Genomic DNA, 19,067 nt, shown 5'->3' with positions numbered 1-19,067 from the left:
AAGTAAATTTATTAAAGTATACAAAGGGCTACTATCCGACAGATATGTGATAAACTACCTGAATAGTAATTGCAACACATTGAAAAAGGGGATTTAAGGAGGCATGTTCAAAATAACTCGTAAGTTGACGCCAGGTTCTTTTAGCTTATTACAGCTGGACAAAATAATGTGCAACTTGACGTGTTCTTGGACAAAGATACTTGTGACTTGACTTGTGTTTAGACCAAATGACTTGTGACTTGACTTGTGACTGGACCTAATGACTTGTGACTTGACTTGGACTTGCAAAAAATGACTTGCTGCCACCTCTGTTGAATGGTATATGGCCTAAATGACTAAAAGTGTGCGAAATTTTTCTCGGACGAAATTGAATGTTAAAGTTGGTGAATTTGAATGAAAAATGTTTTAAAATAGCCGGGAAAACATATATTATTCCGCTTTGACAAACATGCACCAATTTTAACAATACTGAGGAATCCAGCTTTAGTGCGGGTTTTGGGAAATAGTTGGCCCATCCAAAGAAAAACAACTCGTGATTCAAATACTCATTCAGTTAGGTCACATCGGTCACTCAAGTTAAGTTAAACTTTTATTCTCTTCGCATTATTGCAGCCGTGAAGAAACTTTATCGCCTTCTCAACTCGGACAGTGTGGCCTGAATTTCCAATGTTACATAAAACGGTCGTCGGGTCCTTGCTCCGATCTGATCCGCCGGTCTCCACTCCTCGTTTCCCACATTGCAGACAGCTGCGCAGGATACCCGCGAATGTTTTCCCGCGTAAATTCCACAGCGTCCCTTTAAAACACACGTGGTTAGTTTACCGTAAACACTTCATGAAGTTGTGATTTAGGTCTACGTGCAACTCGTCGTGGCTGGTGCCGTGGTGGTCCTGTGATTGTGTGTTTCATCGAAAGCTTTCTCTTTTGGCTTTCTTAAGGTAATGATGAAGAAGCAGAAGTGTACGTTTTGTTGGTCTTAGTGCAACAGAGATTTCTGAAGTGAAATGCAAACATGTCACGCACACATTCATAATTATGGAGGAAAGGAATAAGCCATGCACAGTGTCCGTGTCATTCAATAGTACTTAGTAGTACGTGCATGACATGTATTGTAACTCTGTTTAGGTGTTTAGTGTTACGTAATACTGACGCCTATGTTTTCATCAATCATGCCATGTTACATCCGTGGTGATTGTGTATTTGTAGCCTAGGGCCCTTCTTTAGTTTCGATAAAATTAGAGTCGAGGGTGTTTTTTATCATTGAAAAAATGACTCTTCCACCATGTTCACTGTTTTCAAATTCCAGGCTAAAGCGGATTTCTCTTAGTTTCAATAAAATGAAAAACTTGTGTCATTAGAAAATGACACAATTTTTTGGGAATTTTGAACAGTAGGCCTATCTTTCGGTGGAAAATATGATTTGCTTACACATTTTACAAGTGATGTTATGCGAATCAACAAGCTTTTGCAAATTCATGCCATGTGATCACCATCTTTGTTTGCGTGTTGCATTTTGTCATCTTCATCGTCATTTTCCCCCAAATTTCCCTAAAAAGAGAAACAAAAATTAAAAAATAAAAACCCTAACCTACATGTATAAGGTTTATCGCAAATAGATTGCTACCAACAGAGGGCGCCCTGTTGCAAAGCATCATGGGATGCAAAACGGAGCATAACTATTTTGCAGTCCCGGATGTTGAAGCGCGCATCGCGCAACCAACACAAAATGATGGCTGCGATCACACACGAAAACTTTCAGCGATCGTGTAGTGTAGGGCCCGTTTGGTTTCGATAAAATTAGAGTCAAGAGTGTTTTTTACTACTCAAAATGACCTTGTCAACCTAGAGCAGACTTCTCTCAATATAATGACCTTTTTGTGTAATTTTTGAACAGTTTCTCGGAGTTGAAATGATGATTTTCCTACGCGGTTTACAGTGGTGCAGTGCGATTCAGTGCGCCTTGCCATTCACGGTACATCTTTATTTCCGTGTTGCCTTTTGTCGTTATCATCTTCATTTCCCCTCCCCCCCCCCCCCCCAGAAAAAAATTCCCTTAAAAAATTAAAAACGTGCTCTTTATCTATGACATACCTATACCTGTATGTTCTTAATATCGCAAACTTGTTTGGTAGGTCAAATAATTTAAAAGTGGATTTTGTTCCCTTACAGGTCACGGGCCCGTAGATACACGATCGCCAAAATTTTTAAGCCAACATGCCTACCTAGTTACATGTGTACATGCATGTGAATAACTGTTGTGTATTTTATAAATTGGTTTGTTTTTTTATGTTAAACAGGTTTTCTTGTATTCGTCCGAGTAAATTTGTGCCAATATTGGGGCTACCGGTTATATAAGAAACACAGGTCATATTTGCCAAGTTTTTAAACTTTATCCAACTCTTTTTACGAGAATCTGCTCAAATATTGCCAGCTTTTAATTAAGAAACACAGCTCATATTTGCCAATTACTTTCACCTATTTATTCCAACTGTTGTTTTGAGACTCGGCTTTTTTTATTTGAGGGACGTAGGCCATATTCCTTGATATTTTGACAACTGTTCATACAACTCTTGTTATGACACTCGAGTAGGCTTGCATTTGCCAGTTTTATTTTCAATTTTCCAGGTTTTTTTTTTACTTTTAATTCAACTCTCGTCAAGAGACACAGGTCATAATTGCATTTTTAAACAATGTTCATGTACTTTTATAAAACATGACTTGATCATTTCAATTTGCATTTTCTACATCCTTATTGTGTGCAACTTTGTTCCAAATTTTATTTACATTATTTTTAATTAAACATGTCTCTTATTTTTATGAACCTGCAAAACCTTTTACAATTGATATAATTTCTATTATCATTATCATAAGTGAAGACCGTTCATGTACATGTAGGTTAATGCCATTTATAATTTGGTTTATTTTGCATACAAACCTTGAGTAAGAATGAACAAAATAAATAAAAACTTAAGAAAAGGTACAGCAAAGTTTTGATTTTCTCAGATGGCCGGCAGTGGTGTTGTGAGATCCAATGCTCGCCTCTTTACCGGTGCTCTTTTCAGTGTCTCAGGAAGGTCGTATCCTCTCAAAAGTAAAGATGGGTGAAGTTCATCAGGATATGGCTGGCCGTATTTAAAGTGGTTGCTTCAGACTGTAGTCGATGATTTTACTTTGAAATCCTGCTGTTGGGTCAGTTAGGTCCAGAGAGGGAAGTGTTTCTTATCCCTGCATGAGTGGAATCCGAGTGTGTTTACATGCTCTTTGATGACATCTATCAAGAGAAGGGGAAATGTAAGATAGAGATATTTATTGTTTGATGACGGAGAAAAAATAAACCACATAAAACTTCACAATTATTTTTATGAGTAAAACAATGGAGTAGGCTAGCTAGCTAGGCCTACTACAGTACTGCTTTTTTTTACATTTTCGTGAACAGAATATTATAAATAAAAAATCATGAAATTGTCTGTGAAAGTCACACATCGTTCGCTGACAGAAGTAACAATTAAACCATTATAAAAGCCACATATTTTTCCGATAAGAAAAGAGTCATCAAAGGGAGCTTTTGAGGGGCACAGAAACTCTAAATGCATTTGCCGACACAGTCATGACAGTGCAGAGTGTCCCGTGTTTCCCCGCTCGCGTGCCGGTCGTCGGCACATCGCGATTGCGTCGGGTCAGAACTGCACGCTATACTACTATTTGTCGTGAGAACATTTTTTTTCCTTTAATTTATGTATAACAAAGATCATACCTTTGTTGTGGATAACAACAGTTATTGCAAACCAGAACAGCACAATAATCACCTCCCATCATGTCCATCGAACACAAAACGTCTGAAAAATGGACAGCCAAGAAATATCGTACACACCGCACCGTGCATGCCGTGTGTACGTTTTCCCACCGCCGTGTGATGGCGCTCTTGCTCCGATTGCAGCCCCATGATCCTTTGCGGTTTGTATTTGCGATAAACCTTATGCGTCGGTCCACGACACAGCTGTTGATTTTAAATGTTTAGTTGCTGAATTAAGTGGATTTTTGTTCCCATTTATTATAGGACAGGCATGACAGGGCCTGTGTAACTTAAAAAGATATAGTCCATCATTTGTAATTTGTGCATTTTGTTCGTTTGAAGCAACAAAAGTGCTCAAAATCTAAAGAAAGGTACTGAACAACTAACCTGATGAAGTTTCAGCTCAGCTTCAGCTGTATATTCCGAGAAAAACAGCATTCTAGGATCTCAATTTCAAATCAAAAGTTGCTGAATCATGTTTTGAATTGGGCCTGAATTCAGCGTCTGAGCATGGTCTGAGACACATTCTCACTGAGCCGATTGCAGCTACGCGATGTCGCGCACTGATCTGACAAATTGTAGCAACCGCACGTGCATGTGCGTCGTGCCAATGCTTGCGCGCGCTTCACCGAATAACAAAACCAACTACTAATTTAAATTTCCTACGGTGCGTCTTAAGAAGCACCGTTGGAAAGGCCTTCTTTCGTTGATTACTTCAAAATGACAGCTTGCCAGAAAGAATAATTTCACAGGGAGTTTAGTCCCCTTACTATCTTTCAACCAAGTATGTTTTTCAACAATAATTACGCCAGTTACTTTTCGGATTGCTGCAAGTGATGGACTGTAGCTTTAAGTACACAGTTGCCCACAAGACCTTGAGACTAAGCTTGAGTGCAGAAAAACATGCAAAATAAATCTGGCCAATTTGACTCAACCTTGAGCCATCAGTAAGCCTTTTCCTTATTTCAACTGCGCGTGCGCACCGCACATCAGATTCAACGATTTAGTTTTGAGAGATAAACAATTCGCAAACTCATAGCTATGTTGAACCACCGCCACGGACATTGGTGGCGCTATTTTCATGCCCAAAATGACCTAATTTTTTGTGACCGCCTTTTTTGGAAAGGTTTGACATGGAGTATCAGATACAGGGATACTTTCGCTTAGCTCCAAACATCAATAAAAGAGAATTGCAGGGTGTAGTTGACCTTAAAAAGTTTGGTTTGTTATTAATTTAAATCACATTGCCAAAAAAAGTTGTGGATTCCCCAAAACAGCGATGCCGTTATTTATGTGTACATTTCCCATACGTTTGTACACATAATCAACTGACGAGGTCACATTTATTTCAGCCAAATCGAGCATCATTTTAAGGCAAAAAAAAGCAAATTTAAAATTGCAATAATGTCAGAACTGTTTGCCCTATGAAGTTAGGAAACCATTTGTTTAATTGTATTTTGAAAGCTCTTTAAGATAAAGTAAATTCTACAACTATTTGATGATTCTACCTATCAGTATTCATAGAAAATGAAATCAAACAAAAGCTCTTGTTTTGAAGTAGATGCAAAATGTTGACTGTTTGTAATAAGGCAAAGACAAGCTCCTCAGTATTTTATCAGCCAAAGTTTGATGTCTCAATTCAATTTTTAAAGGAGACTTTTCTTCAACATTTTGCACTTGAGAGTGATGCAAACTGATTTCAATTTGAAGCCTAAGACTAGGCTGGTACTAGACCCATAAACATGGCGTTCGCCTCGGGTGCTATGCACCCCAAGGGTGATCAATATGTCATATCCCACATCACAGCAGTCAACAATTGTTTTGTTACACAATTGTTATACTTTCTTTGCATTCTATATTTAATTAGCTTGATAGCAACCATGCCTGCTGAATTGTCACCGTATGAGGTCCGACGTCTCAAGAACATTGAAGAAAACAAGCGAGTCTTGAAAGAATTAGGACTTTATAAACCGGTAAAAGAATGCAGTAATTGATATATAATAAGATTCCATGCCCATTAGTTTGGGTATATTTTTATCTTGTTAAAATTTTATAATTCATTTTATAACAAAAGTAAACAAAAGCTTATACTAAAGCTGTATATAGCACATGATTTCTTCATATGAGCATACAGTAAGGTTTTGGAATAAATTGTATGCATCATTTTATTCAAGAGGATTAAAAAACAAAATTCTCCTTATCCCCCCCATCCCCAACCTCTAAATATCTTCTTTAATTTTAAGCAAAATTCAGTTTTCCTGGAAATTTAAAGTTGTCTTCAATAACCATAACTTTTTGAAAATGTCCTGTTATTTGAATGGACAAATCCTAAATCAGATTTTTATAAAATAGTTTCCTTTCTAACTTTCTGCATTTCATCCCACCCATATTGTTCCGTTCAGAAAGCAATTCTCTTTTTTTCAAACGTGTATTAACAGTTTCAGCTTGAGCCAAAGAATATTAAAAAGCGACCCAGGCAACTCACACGCAAACGTAAGCAGCAGTCAGAGAGCCCTGTGCCCAAGCAGCAGGTGTATGGTCTGGGCCAGGAAGGAGGAAGCTCATTTACATACGGAGTCAGGAAATCAAGACGGTTGACTGGCCTGGTAAGTCTGATGATGGGAACTTAGAATTGGCAATTGACTCGAGACAACTAGGCAAGCTTACATTGCTTGGTTTCTCTCAAAGAGACAAATAAGAAACGAACTTGTCTACTAGGGGTTATGATATGCTCAATACTTGACTATAGGTTGCTGGCTGAATCTGTCAATTCTGTAGCAGCACATTGTAGAAAATGCATCACTCATTTTAGAGATGTGGATCAGTTCAATTTTACCAGAGTGCTTGGAATGGTGATTCACACTTCAGATTAAGAATTTCCTGCTTTAAATCGCCATCATTTCAAAGAAATGTCGTCTTATTTTTTAAAGTTTTGTAGACAAGTGTCACATAAGCTTGTGGTTCTATTACAGAAACCTCCAAGTGCTGATGACGTTGATGCTGAATTGTCTAAGGTTGATCCTGATGCTGACTACACACCCACTAAGCCAATCAGAAGAGAGAATACATTCGGTGCTATTGAAGGTCAGGATTACCATCTTGGGTCGATCTTTTGAACATGGCTATGTAACAATAAGCCAGTTCGGTATTTCAACTGTGTATGCACACAATGATATGGGTCACGGGTCATTCTGGATAATCGAACACGCATCAAAGGCGCATGACACATGCCTGTTAATAAGCAACAATTTTATCCTGAATGACATTTGACCTAGACTAATACCGACTGGCTAATTGTTGACTGCTGTGATGTGGGATATCACTGAGGGTGCAATGTGCCCCGAAGGGGTAATATACAGCATATCCCACATCACAGCAGTCAACAATTGTTTCTTTTATATCGTGCCAATAACTATGCAAGAAATAAAGGAATCACTGGGGTGTATAACCTTTGATAAGTGCAAGCTTTCGGGCCAGTCATGGGACTGATCAGTTGCAGTTCTCATTAGGGAGACATGCGGGACGGCCCTACAAGCGCACGCAACGCAGAGGTAATATATATACATCACAGTGTATATGAGCTCATTTATATGCAATGCAGTGTGTCAGGGGTGTGATTTTTCCGGATTTCCGGATTTTTAGTCTAACGTCCGCGGAATTTTATGCGGATTCCGGAATTTTATGCGGATTCCGGATTTCCAACGTTTTCTGTTTCCGTAATATCGCCCAAAAACTTCTGGAGAAATAGGCCCTAATTTACGATAATGGATGGACTGGTGACACAAGTCTAATAAGCAGTGCAGTCAAGAACCTGATAGACATCAATGCAGTGTGCGCAGTGGAGTACTTGAGGACCAGACTAAAAATAATTTTCAATGGGATTGCACCTCGTGTTTGTGTATTGCGTGTGGATGTGTGTGTATTGTGCATGTATTGTGCAGTGACGATCGTGAGCTAGCAATTTGCAAACACATTGGTGTCAATATTGCCACGATTTTGTCAAGGAATTTAAGAGTATGGTTGGAAGAATTGGTAATAAGTGTCACTGTGGATGGAAATAAGTTTGAGCTGCAGTAGTGCTTTGAAAAAATAGCCACCACCAACACAAAATTTCAAAAATGTTTTGGAAGCCTGGGACTGGAGTTTAAAGTAAGATTACTATAAACTTTTTAAGCACCGTTCATATTTTTTTTTTTGTGAATCGTTTCTTTCTCTCTGCAAACATGCAGAAGTAATAACATCACACACAGAAAAAGACATTATTGAATAAATCACATATGGATTATATTATTTAATGACCAGACATTTTTTTCTAATTTTCCCCCATTTGTTTTCTTTACTAAAGTGACAAAATTTGCAAACATTACAGAAATTACAGTACATAAAATGTACATGCCCTATATATGGACATATGTATATGTATACATGTACATCTATACAAGTACATGTACAATAATACATACTGTACATGTACATGTATACATGTCAACCGAAGTTCGTGGATTTTTCATTTTTGTCCGATCACACCCCTTAGTGTGAACTCTGGTCATTCTAGACCAACGAGCGTTTTCCACACAAAAACATTTGTGGCATTAATGCACACAGAAGCTTATTAGTTCCTTTACCCCTTATGGAGTCACATTGAATGCATATTTGTATGACAAATTTAAATGATGATTGAGAGAAAATGGTTTGTCAAGCTTGTGAATTCAAACCTGCATATAAGCCCTTTGTGTGTTAATTGCACATAGTTGCCCATATAAAAATATGTGGCAACAAAATGAAGTGAACTTTGATTGTTTTATTTATCAGGTGTTGAGGTTGGTAGGGAATGGATGATGCGAATTGACTGTTCCCGAGATGGTATCCATCGCCCTACGGTAGCTGGTATCCATGGCAACGAGGAGGAAGGATGCTACTCATTGGCATTGTCAGGTGGATACGAGGATGACTTAGACCTGGGAGAGAGCTTCACATATACAGGGGAAGGTGTGTGGACTGTAGATCTTACTGATTGATATATACTGGCTGGATAGAGCATCCGGATTATGGGCTGAAGTCACTAGGGGGCCATCTTGAGAGGCCTAAAATCATGTAAACGCATCCATTCAAACCGCATCAAACAAATGTACTTTGTATGCTTTGTACATACCAAGCAGTGGCCATTGAAGGCCTAAAACGTGACTGAAATGCAGCATTACTTCTTTATGCATGGTACTATCCAGTCGGTATGTTAAATTAGTTGAAGACCCTTAGATCAAGATAATTGAGAAACACTGGGTCCTTTCGGATTGAGTAGTAAACCCATTGTACATATTCCTTTTGAAATCTGTTGGATTCAGCAGGCAACTGAAAACATTTAGAGTCGGATTCTGTTGGGTACTGGTAAATAACACCAAGTTGGACTCTGTTGGATCCAGCAGCAAACAGAAAAATAAGGCCCTGTTGGATTCTGTTGGATTGAGCATGGCAGTCATTTTATAGTTCCAGGTACCCAACAACTTGTGTGGGACTGTGTTGGATTGAGCAGGAAACTCTATGAGTAACCGTCAAGACTCTGTTGGATTTAGCAGGGTAGTCCTGGGGAACTACTAGGGGGTTAGCTTTTATTTGGGAATCAGCTATTTTTTGGTCAAAAAAAAAATACTTGGAGATACTTACTTCTCTATTTTTGTTGTTTTTTCTAGGAGGACGTGACTTGAAGGGAACTAAGGCTAACCCTAAGAATCTACGTACTGCACCACAGTCTAAGGACCAGACACTGTCTAGAGGTAAGACATGTTGCCTGCGTACATGTGGTGCTCATGCAAAGACTGTGCAGGTTTGTGCACATTCGGAATATAATTAGTTTTGCATACATTACGTTATAAGCACATGACCCGGTGCACTCACACAGGGTGTGCAGCACACACTACTCTCACCAGAGGGTACAAAGTGTCTTCTATTGTTCATGAAGATGCTCCACAGCCAATAAGCCATTAACAAATTAAATTTGAATAAAATCTGGAACGCTGACTTAATCCAATGCTTTGCACGTTTGAACTTTGCATTCTCCCGACCAAAGAGACTGTTACTATATCACGTGATTCGGGGCAAGCCTTATGCTAGCAACCCCCAGCTCCGGCATGGTCTGGTGTCTTTGTGCCATTCTCACCCATTTTGAACAATGTATTGGTGCTGAGCGTCTCTTACGTAACTATGCAAGAGCTTGCCCCGAATCATGTGATTAGCAACAGTGTCTTTGGTCTGGAGAATTCAAAGTTAAGATGTGCCAAGCATTCTGAGCAAGTCAGTGTACCAGATGTTTTTCAAATCTAAATCCCAAACAGGGTATAGGTCACTCGCAAATGGCTTATTGTGTGCCGGAATTGGCCTATTTGAAATATAGCAGACGCACTAGGAGGGCGCTGTTTTATTTGGGTCAAACCAAATAGCGCCCTCCAATAGTGTTGCCATAGCTCAAATAGGCTGCTTGCTTGACATGGCAGTGTATGTTCCAAATTGGATCTCCTATCCTACATGTACTCTTGACTTCACAAACTACATGAAACTGCCCCAGAATTCAAACATGTTAACTGCTCTTATTTACCACACCTGAATTCTGGAACATCTTTTAAAAGTTCTATTTGAAAAAAAACCCCAAATAATGCATTAAAATCACTTCAAAGATACTTTGTCATTGTGTATAATTTCATGACAATGTCAATTTCAACATTTGTACTTGAACAAATAAACAATTTAACATACCTCACAGTACTGAATACAATTTGACAGCACTAGACTAGAAGGATTCATTTCACAAATGCAAATGACTGTTTCGTATACGTGATAGTCCTGCAAGGCATTCATCATGTAGCATAGATAAACACTTGCATTGATCATGTCTAATGATCATTCGTCACCAGGTAACCTTGCACTGACCAGGAATGTTGAATTCAAACGTCCGGTGCGTGTCATCCGTGGCTACAAGTTGGACAGTCCATATGCACCAGAAGATGGCTATAGATTTGATGGTAAGTATAGAGCTTTAAGAAAAGCAGAAAAGTAGGAAATGAGCTGTGGAAATGTTCACTTTTTTGTTGGAAAATGAAAGCTGCACACAGATACAAGTAGGGAGAGTTTTAATTGGAGTTCATGTGCATATCTCTGTGCCACCCTGAACTTAATAACAAAGCATGCACAGTGTTTTACATCATCCCAGTGGCCAGTCCATGTTTCGTGCCAGTTGCATACCCTGTGTTGGGAGAAGGTAACTGTACCATTCGGCATCAGGGAAATGAGTACATGTATATCTGCATAGCATGAGTAAAAGGCCTTAGCACACAGAGCCCTAAAAGCCAGGTTTTCTTGGCCCAGGATTGCAATGAGTCTGAGTTCGTTCCAGCAATTTAAATCCAGCGCACATTCACACTCGTTTTGCTGGGGTAGCTGCTAAGTTATGCAAACATTGGATATGGCTTTGTCGATACTTGTATTGCAAACCATGCATGCACTCTGTAATCAAGAACTCTTCAGATGAGTACCAACGTTTGGCAATGCCAGATGACTTCGAAAAACTGTAATGTTGACTTTACCCTTTTTGACCCATGAATGTCAAAAGCCCATCTTGAAAAATACGAATCCTGTCCCAGCTCTGGAGTGACTGGAACCTGACAGTCAAGCCTTGAGGCGCAGGGTTAGACCCAGGCCGACCCCTGCCTTATCCCTACCAGATTGTCCAGTGTGTATTCGGCTCAGGATGGTGACAATTATAGCTGGAATCTCATCATTGCATAATGGTACAATGGAAATTATCTTGAATATAACATTGCATTCATGTAGGTCTGTATATGGTTGAGAAATACTGGTTTACTACTGGTCTGTCTGGCTATGGAGTCTACAAGTTTGCACTTCGTCGCTGTGAGGATCAAGCCTCACCTCCTTGGGAAGTGGTTGAACCCAACAGCCCAAGCAAGAAGTCTGACAGTGCCTACAGCAGCCAATCAGAACGGGAGACTAGTGATGCTGGCAGTGAGCTGGTAAGGTTAAATGTGGCCCACGGGGAACCTCAAACCCTCTGCCGATCAATTTGTGGATTTTTCATTTTCCCGCAATCTTACCCCTGGGTTAGTGGCTGTTGCCCCCACCTGGCACTCATAGAAAGCACACATGCTTGTCTCATGTCTCTTAGAAAAGCAAGCATCGAAGAACAAATGTGATTGGTTGTGAGCTGTTGGTCAGTGTTGGTGAGCCCTCTTCTGATTGGTCATCAAAAGCTTTTCTAGTGTCTGTGTAAAAGTTCAACCATGTAACAATATGTGAAAAGATGACTAAAAAATTCTGATTACATGTATGTAATACAAATACCAATGTCGACTTGTCCATTGGTTGTGTGCATGAATTACCTAGTTTGACATCCATACTCGGAATGCAAAGCAAATACTGAAAATATCCACCAATATCTGCCCCAGCAATTCACATTTTAGACCTAGTTGTCACTTGGGCATAAGAGAACGTTCTCCCTTGCGAGGTTTGAAATTTACTAATGAATCACGAGTAATGAAGACAAGTATATCAAAGTCAATTCCTTTAATTTGTTTTCCTTTTTGTTTAGGATAAAGGCAACGTAGACAGCGACATGTCTGAGTTGTCGCCTGCTAGCAGTCCTGCCTCCTATCCTGAGACATCAACTTACTCAGAAGAAAACTGAGCAGAAATGATGGCTACCAAGGAAAATGATGTTTTTACAGAAAATTAAATTGTATTTTTTTTTTAATACTTTGCTGCCAACTCTATTTTTTGTACTTTCAAATACTCAATTTTTATGAAGCAATTTTTATTGGATTTGAGAATTAATAACATTTTTGCCAATTTTGATGTTAAACGTTAATTAAATTGCTAAAACTCGTTTCTTACTGGTGCTTCATTTTATGCAGATGGTTCGTTCTCAAGTTGAAAATATTCTCAAGTCGTTAATTTGTTGTAGTTAAGTAGAAATTAAATGTTTAGTTCAGTTTTTAGATATTGTATAATTAGAATTATTTGAATTTAGGTAGTTTGTATGTTTGGGCAAAACATTGTATAATAATAATAAAGAGCATTTATAATGCGCCAAATCCATCTTGATTAGATGCTCAAGGCGCAGAGAAACAAACAAATAAACATGAACAGCAAAAACAGCAGGGAACAAAAGTACGCACAAATGCAAATACATGAATATGAAACAGTACACAAGAGAGTGAAATCAAACTGGATGATTAATTAAATGCTGCTTGGAATAGGTGGGTCTTCAGAGCACATTTAAACTCATGTATGTGTGTTTTTAATCTGAAATTTAAATAAAATGAAAACTTCGTAAATAAAATTTTGCTTGTTGCTAGTTAGTATTTTGGGTTCTGTCCAGTGATGGCTTAAATTTAAAATTATAATTTGCAAAAGGAGGAAGAACTTTGTTCCTCGAGTCGAGTCGGTGTGTGGTCGAGTCAATTAGAGTCGCTGATATTTGAACACCATCAGATCAAAGACCATCAAATTAAAGAATGGAAGAAGGAACAAGGCACCACTTCATTATGAAAATGAAAAGACTATGCTGCATGGTACCCAATACATGCAGACAGTTTCTGCTGGATGTTTTTAACAAAAATCTACGTAACAGTTAAGTGAAACTTCAGTTTTATCTCTGGTTTGGCTTCAGGTCTGGAATAAATTTTACGCCGTTAACATCGGAACCAAATTGCAACATATGAAACTGTTTCTGATTATATAGAAATATCTAATTATTTTTTGAAAGCAGGACATAAGTTTAGCTTGGGTTCCATCAAGGGCTTAAGAAATCGCCCAATGCCAATGATGAAACCAAGAGTTGGGAAATGTATTTGAAGTCTGGTTCCATGAAGTTGTTTGTGCACTATATAACGACAAGGAGGGACTCGAGAGTCCATGACAAGGCGTATATTTGTACGTGATAAGCGGCCACAACTTGACAGTAACGGGAAGTTCGTGAACATTAATAACTTTGTACCGCAAGTCACCGTAAATATTCACCGCAAATATACTTTTGCAGTTTGGGACTCTAGTGTTATTAGCCTTCGACTCTAGTCGAGTCAAGTCAGTTACCTGTTGGGACTCGAGTTGAGTTGCGTCACCAAAAATTGTGACTTGAGTCGAGTCATTGACACGAGTCATTACATCTCTGGGAATTGCACCAATAGTTGGGAAAAGGATCCTTGTAGATGGATGAAGCATGAAATGATGTAAATACTATGGGAAAACCGTAGGTCCATTATTTGCACGTGGGCAACACCATGTGCCTTTCCATTGCCATTCTCTATGTTCCTACAATGCGTATCATATGTGCATGTACACATCAGACTTTTGTAAATGCAATTCGAACAATAGTCACGGCTGTGATTGGTCAGAATGTCTTGGGGTCTATGGCATCCTGAACGACAATGTGTGCTGCCGGATACTAGTCAGTCTGGCTATACAGTTCTAGCAAAGAGAACTTTGGGTATAAAACCCTCGAGTCCGAGGCTGTGTCCCAGTCTCTTGTCTTGAGCTATTGTCTACGTCTTGAACAATTACAACTACCGTTCTCCTGATTGAAATACTGACTGAAGCCAGGATTCTTTGTTCAAGATTTAGTCACTTCACACGGTGTATCAAGAAACTTCTCTGAATCACTTTGCATGCAAAACCTGAAATCACATTTGTACATTAGCGTACTATTCTGCCACTGATACCTGGTCAAAACTGTTTTCAAAATGAATTTATATTTAAATTATTTGAAAGGTGTTAAATATTACTGTTTCAAAAGATTTAAAAAATCAACCAGTTCAGTAATGAATGCTGGAGTCTTCATCTATTATTCTCCAATACTATTTATTTAACCAATATCAGAAATGACAAAGAGTCCTCCTGGCCTAACAGAATACAGTATGTTGATAATTACATGGTTCATATATACAGTGTTGAAGCAGAATATAAAGTTACTGAGTCATATTACAAGTTTCACCCTAGGATTGTTGAATAAGATACAATAGAAGTGCAAAAGTCTGTGTTTCCCAACAGTAAGCATTTACAACCAGTCTTATGTAGGAAGTATTACATACAGTATATTTCTGATGCTTGACATGCGCACTTAGATGTTCAAATGGCTCCCTTGCTTATTACAGAACTATTTTGCAAAAAGTTTGAAAACACTTTTTGCTCCTTAAATTGCGGATTTCTTTTTCAAGTGCGATGCAACTCTGAAATAATGACTGTACAAGCTAGATACACACATGTAGGAAGTCAACGTATGCCTCAGGATGAAATATATGTCTTAAAAAAAAAGCTTGTCAGTAAATGTTACATTGCCTGCAAGAACAAATGCGCATTAAAAACAATGGCTTTTTTGTTGTTGTGGTGACTGGGGCAACTTGGGCTTAAAATAACTGATAACCATTTAGAAATGACCACTTAAATGAAAACCTGAAACAACAAAGGAAAAGGTATATAGACACAATGATAGCTTTTGTAAATTGTAAAAAAATAATGTCAACAACTTTAAACCAACCAGTCAACTTTTATAAGCCGAAAGAGCTGATGAAGGCAGATTTCACTAGTTCCAACTAGACTTGGGACTGCTTGACAGTGTGAACCAGTTTGAAAATTGCAATTAAAACGTACTTATTTCATCTTTCTTGTAGAGCAAAAACAACCGGTTCATCTTTTGTACAAAACAGTTGTGAATTTGATGGCATCAGCAACTTATACTTTCCATTCCACTAAACATTGTTGGAAATGTTTCGCAATGCTATTCTCTTTTGCAAGTATGAACCGGCTTGAAACTGGATTAAAATGGCTTGTTAAATGGCTTGTTAAATGGCTCCTAACCAAAAGTGACCGGTAAACCAACTAAAATTGTAAACAATTACATGATTTCAATATACAAGTCTGAATAAATGACACTGAATGCAATGGTGTATAATACAACAGAAAATACATGTAATATTATATTGCCCTACAGAAATATTGTATTAAAATAAGCAAGCAAACTTAATAGCAAATTATAAAAAGTTACATACAACAGTAACAAAAGTTTAAAGGATGTCTAGGTGTTAATACACACCCCTCCCTCCCCCATTTTGGCTACAGTTATTGTTAAATGCACACTGCTTTTGTAATGTACAAAATATTGTCAGGAATTTACAAAGATGCTCAATGAGTATCAATACACAGATAAATTCTGGGAGCGAAATTTTGTCTTTCAGAAGTTATGACCCAAAGTACAACAATATTAACAATATTTAACATGACGGCATTGTAGAAAAGGCACCATATATTTAAATAGAGATACATTGACGGCTTTTACAAACCTATTATTTAGGGAACAGGCATGAGTAGACTTGTACAAAACTCCCTTCAAAACACTTCAATTGTACCTAATTAAGTCGTATAGTGCCAGGAAATTGAAACCTTTGATTCAAGCAAATGCAGGGGTAATTATCTTAAAATATCAACATGATACATCACAGATAATGCAAAACAAACACAATCTTCACCAGATATTTGGGGAGGGCAACTGCAAGGACGTAAACATTTTGAAAGAAACAATGGCCCAAACCAGGAGTTGTGTGTATAATTGTAGGTTTGATAAATGTTTGTACAACTAATAGACTTTGTTGTGGCACTTCACACTATTGCAAAATACACTTTCATGCAAAGAAAGCTTGAAAGTTAAGGACAATCAGAGAGATGCAATCCACATTGCTTATATGCAATAATTTCAAATAGATTTTCAAAAAGCTTTCTGGAGACTATGGTCTGGTTTTAGGATGATGGATATAATTGTTCATATTTATTATTGGATAGGCAACTTAACACCAAAAAGAGAAAGGAGACTGCAAGGAAGGGTATACGTTTTTGTATTATTTACAACTTAGGTGCCTTTTCTTTGGGAGAAAATTTCAAATAATTCCAAAATCTGTTGTCCTCCCATTAAAAACCCCTTTAGAATAAGTACATAAAAACGTTATACTTCAATCTTGGTACATCTGCTTTGCTTTTCATGCAATACCATATCTGACATGATTTCTAATTGGCTGCATTCCTCACTTTTTAAAAACAAGTCAAGAAACAGCTAATGGCAAAAGGGTCTCCTGATCTGCACCTCAGTGCTGTGTTCAGACAACGCCTACACAAGAATAAAATATGCCATAAAAACACAATGTAACATTACATAACATCCATATACCCCCAATTTAAACATTAAAAGCATGTTTTTAATAATAGTAATTTAAAACAAATTCTCTATAAAAATGAACTCAAAACCTAGTAAAACCTTAGCCTGGGAAGAACTCATTACAAAGATCTGCAAATTTGGCAAGTTTGAAGGAAACATGAAAGATTTTGTACTGATTTTTTTAAGGAAAAACTAAAAAAAAATAACCCAACCACTTTTCCAGCAAAATGTCTTTCAACTCGAGATGACTAACAAATGGAAATTGTTCACTTTTCCCGATTTCTGTACATTCCTTCATTAAAAACGTTAAAATTCTGTACATCAAGTACAATAAAAAAGTATGGTAAAACACTGTATCACCATTGAAGATACAGAGGGAATCTGATACGATGCTACACAAGTTCAAAATACTGCTATGTCCTATTTCTTCAAATCCTGTAAAGCTGAGTTCTTTCTTAATTCTGCTTAAAAGACTAAGAGAAAAATAGTCCCATCCATGAAAACTGTGTTCTTATAAACACTGTTGTTTTCCAAAATTTACACTCTCTACATTCTCTGGAGAAAATTCCTTTATAGCAATAATAAATAAATGTTTAATAATCAAAAGAGAGCATAACTATGATACAGGTAATGTTCAGATTTTGTCCGTCAATTTCTGACCAACTTATTTGATACAAGTTACAACCCTAAACCATCTACAAACCCTTTTCCCTATCCCCACATGTGATAAGGCTTTGTTAAAAATATAACAGCTTAAAAAATGAGCGGCATTACGGTTCAAATCTGAAACTCGTTGCCTTGGTAGAAACGGAGGAGAGACTTCTAATTGGTCGGATGAATGGAACATTCCACTTTCCACATGAGGGGTGAGCAGTGGCTCCAAGCATGCAATTTGTATCAGGGGGCTATTGAGACTCAATCTGTGGAATAACAATCCAATAATCCTTACCTTAATGAAAAAGAAAACTATTCAATGTGAGTTATCAATATCCCACTCAGGGAAAAGACAAATACAAAAATCTCTGAAGAGTTTCACTATAAAACAACCCTTTTCTCCATATCATCAGGTTTATTAGTAAATATCGACAGAGACATTGGACTATTTCATCATTCGTAATAGTTTTTCCATGTATAGGAACTGCTGGGGTGGCTGTCACCGCGTTATGGGGAAGGTTTTTATTGTTAGGCAAATTAGGACCAAGGTATGGGGACTTTCTGCTGTCCCCACAGTACCATGTTCGGTCCCCATAGTACCATGGGACAACTCGTGTGTAGTCCCCACAACTACGGAACAAGTATGTGTGCGGGTACATAGTAGGCTACTAGTGTGGTAAAGGTACCTCATCCAAACTATTAGTCTGACAACTAGTGTTCATGTGTAGCCCTCAGTCATGCGCTAAACCAATTCCAATGTATGCAAACCACAGCACAGACTGTGTATTCTAATGATATATGTGTGCTCATGGACTTCAACCAGGCATGCAACTGGGAATTTAGGAAAAAACGAGGAAATTCCAAATCACCCAAGACTTTGTAGTATTTTAAATTTGTAATGACATTCATGAGAAGTAAAAAACGAGGAAATCAGCGGATCCGAGGAAACGTTGCATGCCTATTCAACTCAGCAAGATTGTTATGAATCAGCACAATGCATATATAATAATAACTATATTGACCTTATTTTCCAGGAATGAGATTGTCAATGAAAAAAAGGTCTGAAAATTGGATGCAAGTTCTGAAAGATATTTTTGTGTCACTTTTTTGTGCAAAGTTGCACAATTTTTTTTTTTTATTTCAAAAGGTGTGATATCAGATCAAAGTCTGACAACACCCATGCCTACCTCCACCGTTTTCATCATCAATAAACTGCAGGTCAGCTTCTAGTGGCGACACCTTGACTGCTGGATTCTCACCATTCTCAGAAGGTTGGTTGCTTCCATCTAGAAACAAGTCAACAATTCATTCATGTCACTGAAAGTGTGTCCCATCCAAAGAGTTCTCTAAAGCAGTCCAAAAGCGCCCTGTTCAGCCCATAGTCACATTCAAACACTTTATGAAAATGTAACATGT

The 19,067-nt window shown here is 37.9% G+C and overlaps 2 protein-coding genes and 1 long non-coding RNA gene across 11 annotated transcripts in view; 1 reads left to right on the top strand and 2 right to left on the bottom strand.

Moving 5' to 3' along the window:
- Positions 1-730: 730 nt before the first annotated feature.
- On the top strand, positions 731-13,155 carry LOC119724486 (E3 ubiquitin-protein ligase UHRF1-like). The gene is made up of 9 exons (XM_038195564.1): positions 731-938; positions 5,661-5,766; positions 6,232-6,399; positions 6,766-6,877; positions 8,606-8,782; positions 9,481-9,564; positions 10,699-10,806; positions 11,615-11,811; positions 12,387-13,155. The coding sequence occupies exons 2-9, from the start codon at positions 5,674-5,676 to the stop codon at positions 12,480-12,482; spliced, it is 1,035 nt and encodes a 344-aa protein (XP_038051492.1). The 5' UTR covers positions 731-938; positions 5,661-5,673; the 3' UTR covers positions 12,483-13,155.
- Positions 2,249-3,977, bottom strand: LOC119724487. The gene is made up of 2 exons (XR_005270646.1): positions 3,755-3,977; positions 2,249-3,271 (listed from the first exon to the last, which is right to left on the bottom strand). It is a non-coding gene; the product is annotated as an uncharacterized LOC119724487 (long non-coding RNA).
- Positions 13,156-14,634: 1,479 nt separating the features above from the next.
- The window catches only part of LOC119724484 (protein scribble homolog), an 81,196-nt gene continuing 76,763 nt past the window's right edge, over positions 14,635-19,067 (bottom strand). For all 9 annotated transcript variants that reach the window (XM_038195558.1, XM_038195555.1, XM_038195557.1 and 6 more), the window contains 2 exons: positions 18,839-18,937; positions 14,635-17,917 (listed from right to left, as the gene is read on the bottom strand). In XM_038195558.1, the coding sequence (XP_038051486.1) occupies positions 17,913-17,917; positions 18,839-18,937 (104 nt within the window). In that variant the 3' untranslated portion in view covers positions 14,635-17,912. The remainder of the gene's footprint in view (positions 17,918-18,838; positions 18,938-19,067) is intronic.

This window comes from Patiria miniata, unplaced genomic scaffold (genome assembly GCF_015706575.1).
Source record: "Patiria miniata isolate m_02_andy unplaced genomic scaffold, ASM1570657v1 HiC_scaffold_18, whole genome shotgun sequence".
Taxonomy (NCBI): Eukaryota; Metazoa; Echinodermata; class Asteroidea; order Valvatida; family Asterinidae; genus Patiria; species Patiria miniata.
This window is presented reverse-complemented; position numbering and strand designations above follow the sequence as displayed.

Excerpts from the sequence above, each read along its gene's own strand:
- LOC119724486 (XM_038195564.1), top strand. The coding sequence starts at position 5,674 with ATGCCTGCTGAATTGTCACCGTATGAGGTCCGACGTCTCAAGAACATT. Across the intron at positions 9,565-10,698 it reads GGACCAGACACTGTCTAGAG|GTAACCTTGCACTGACCAGG; the intron begins GTAAGACATGTT and ends ATTCGTCACCAG. Across the intron at positions 11,812-12,386 it reads GTGATGCTGGCAGTGAGCTG|GATAAAGGCAACGTAGACAG; the intron begins GTAAGGTTAAAT and ends CTTTTTGTTTAG.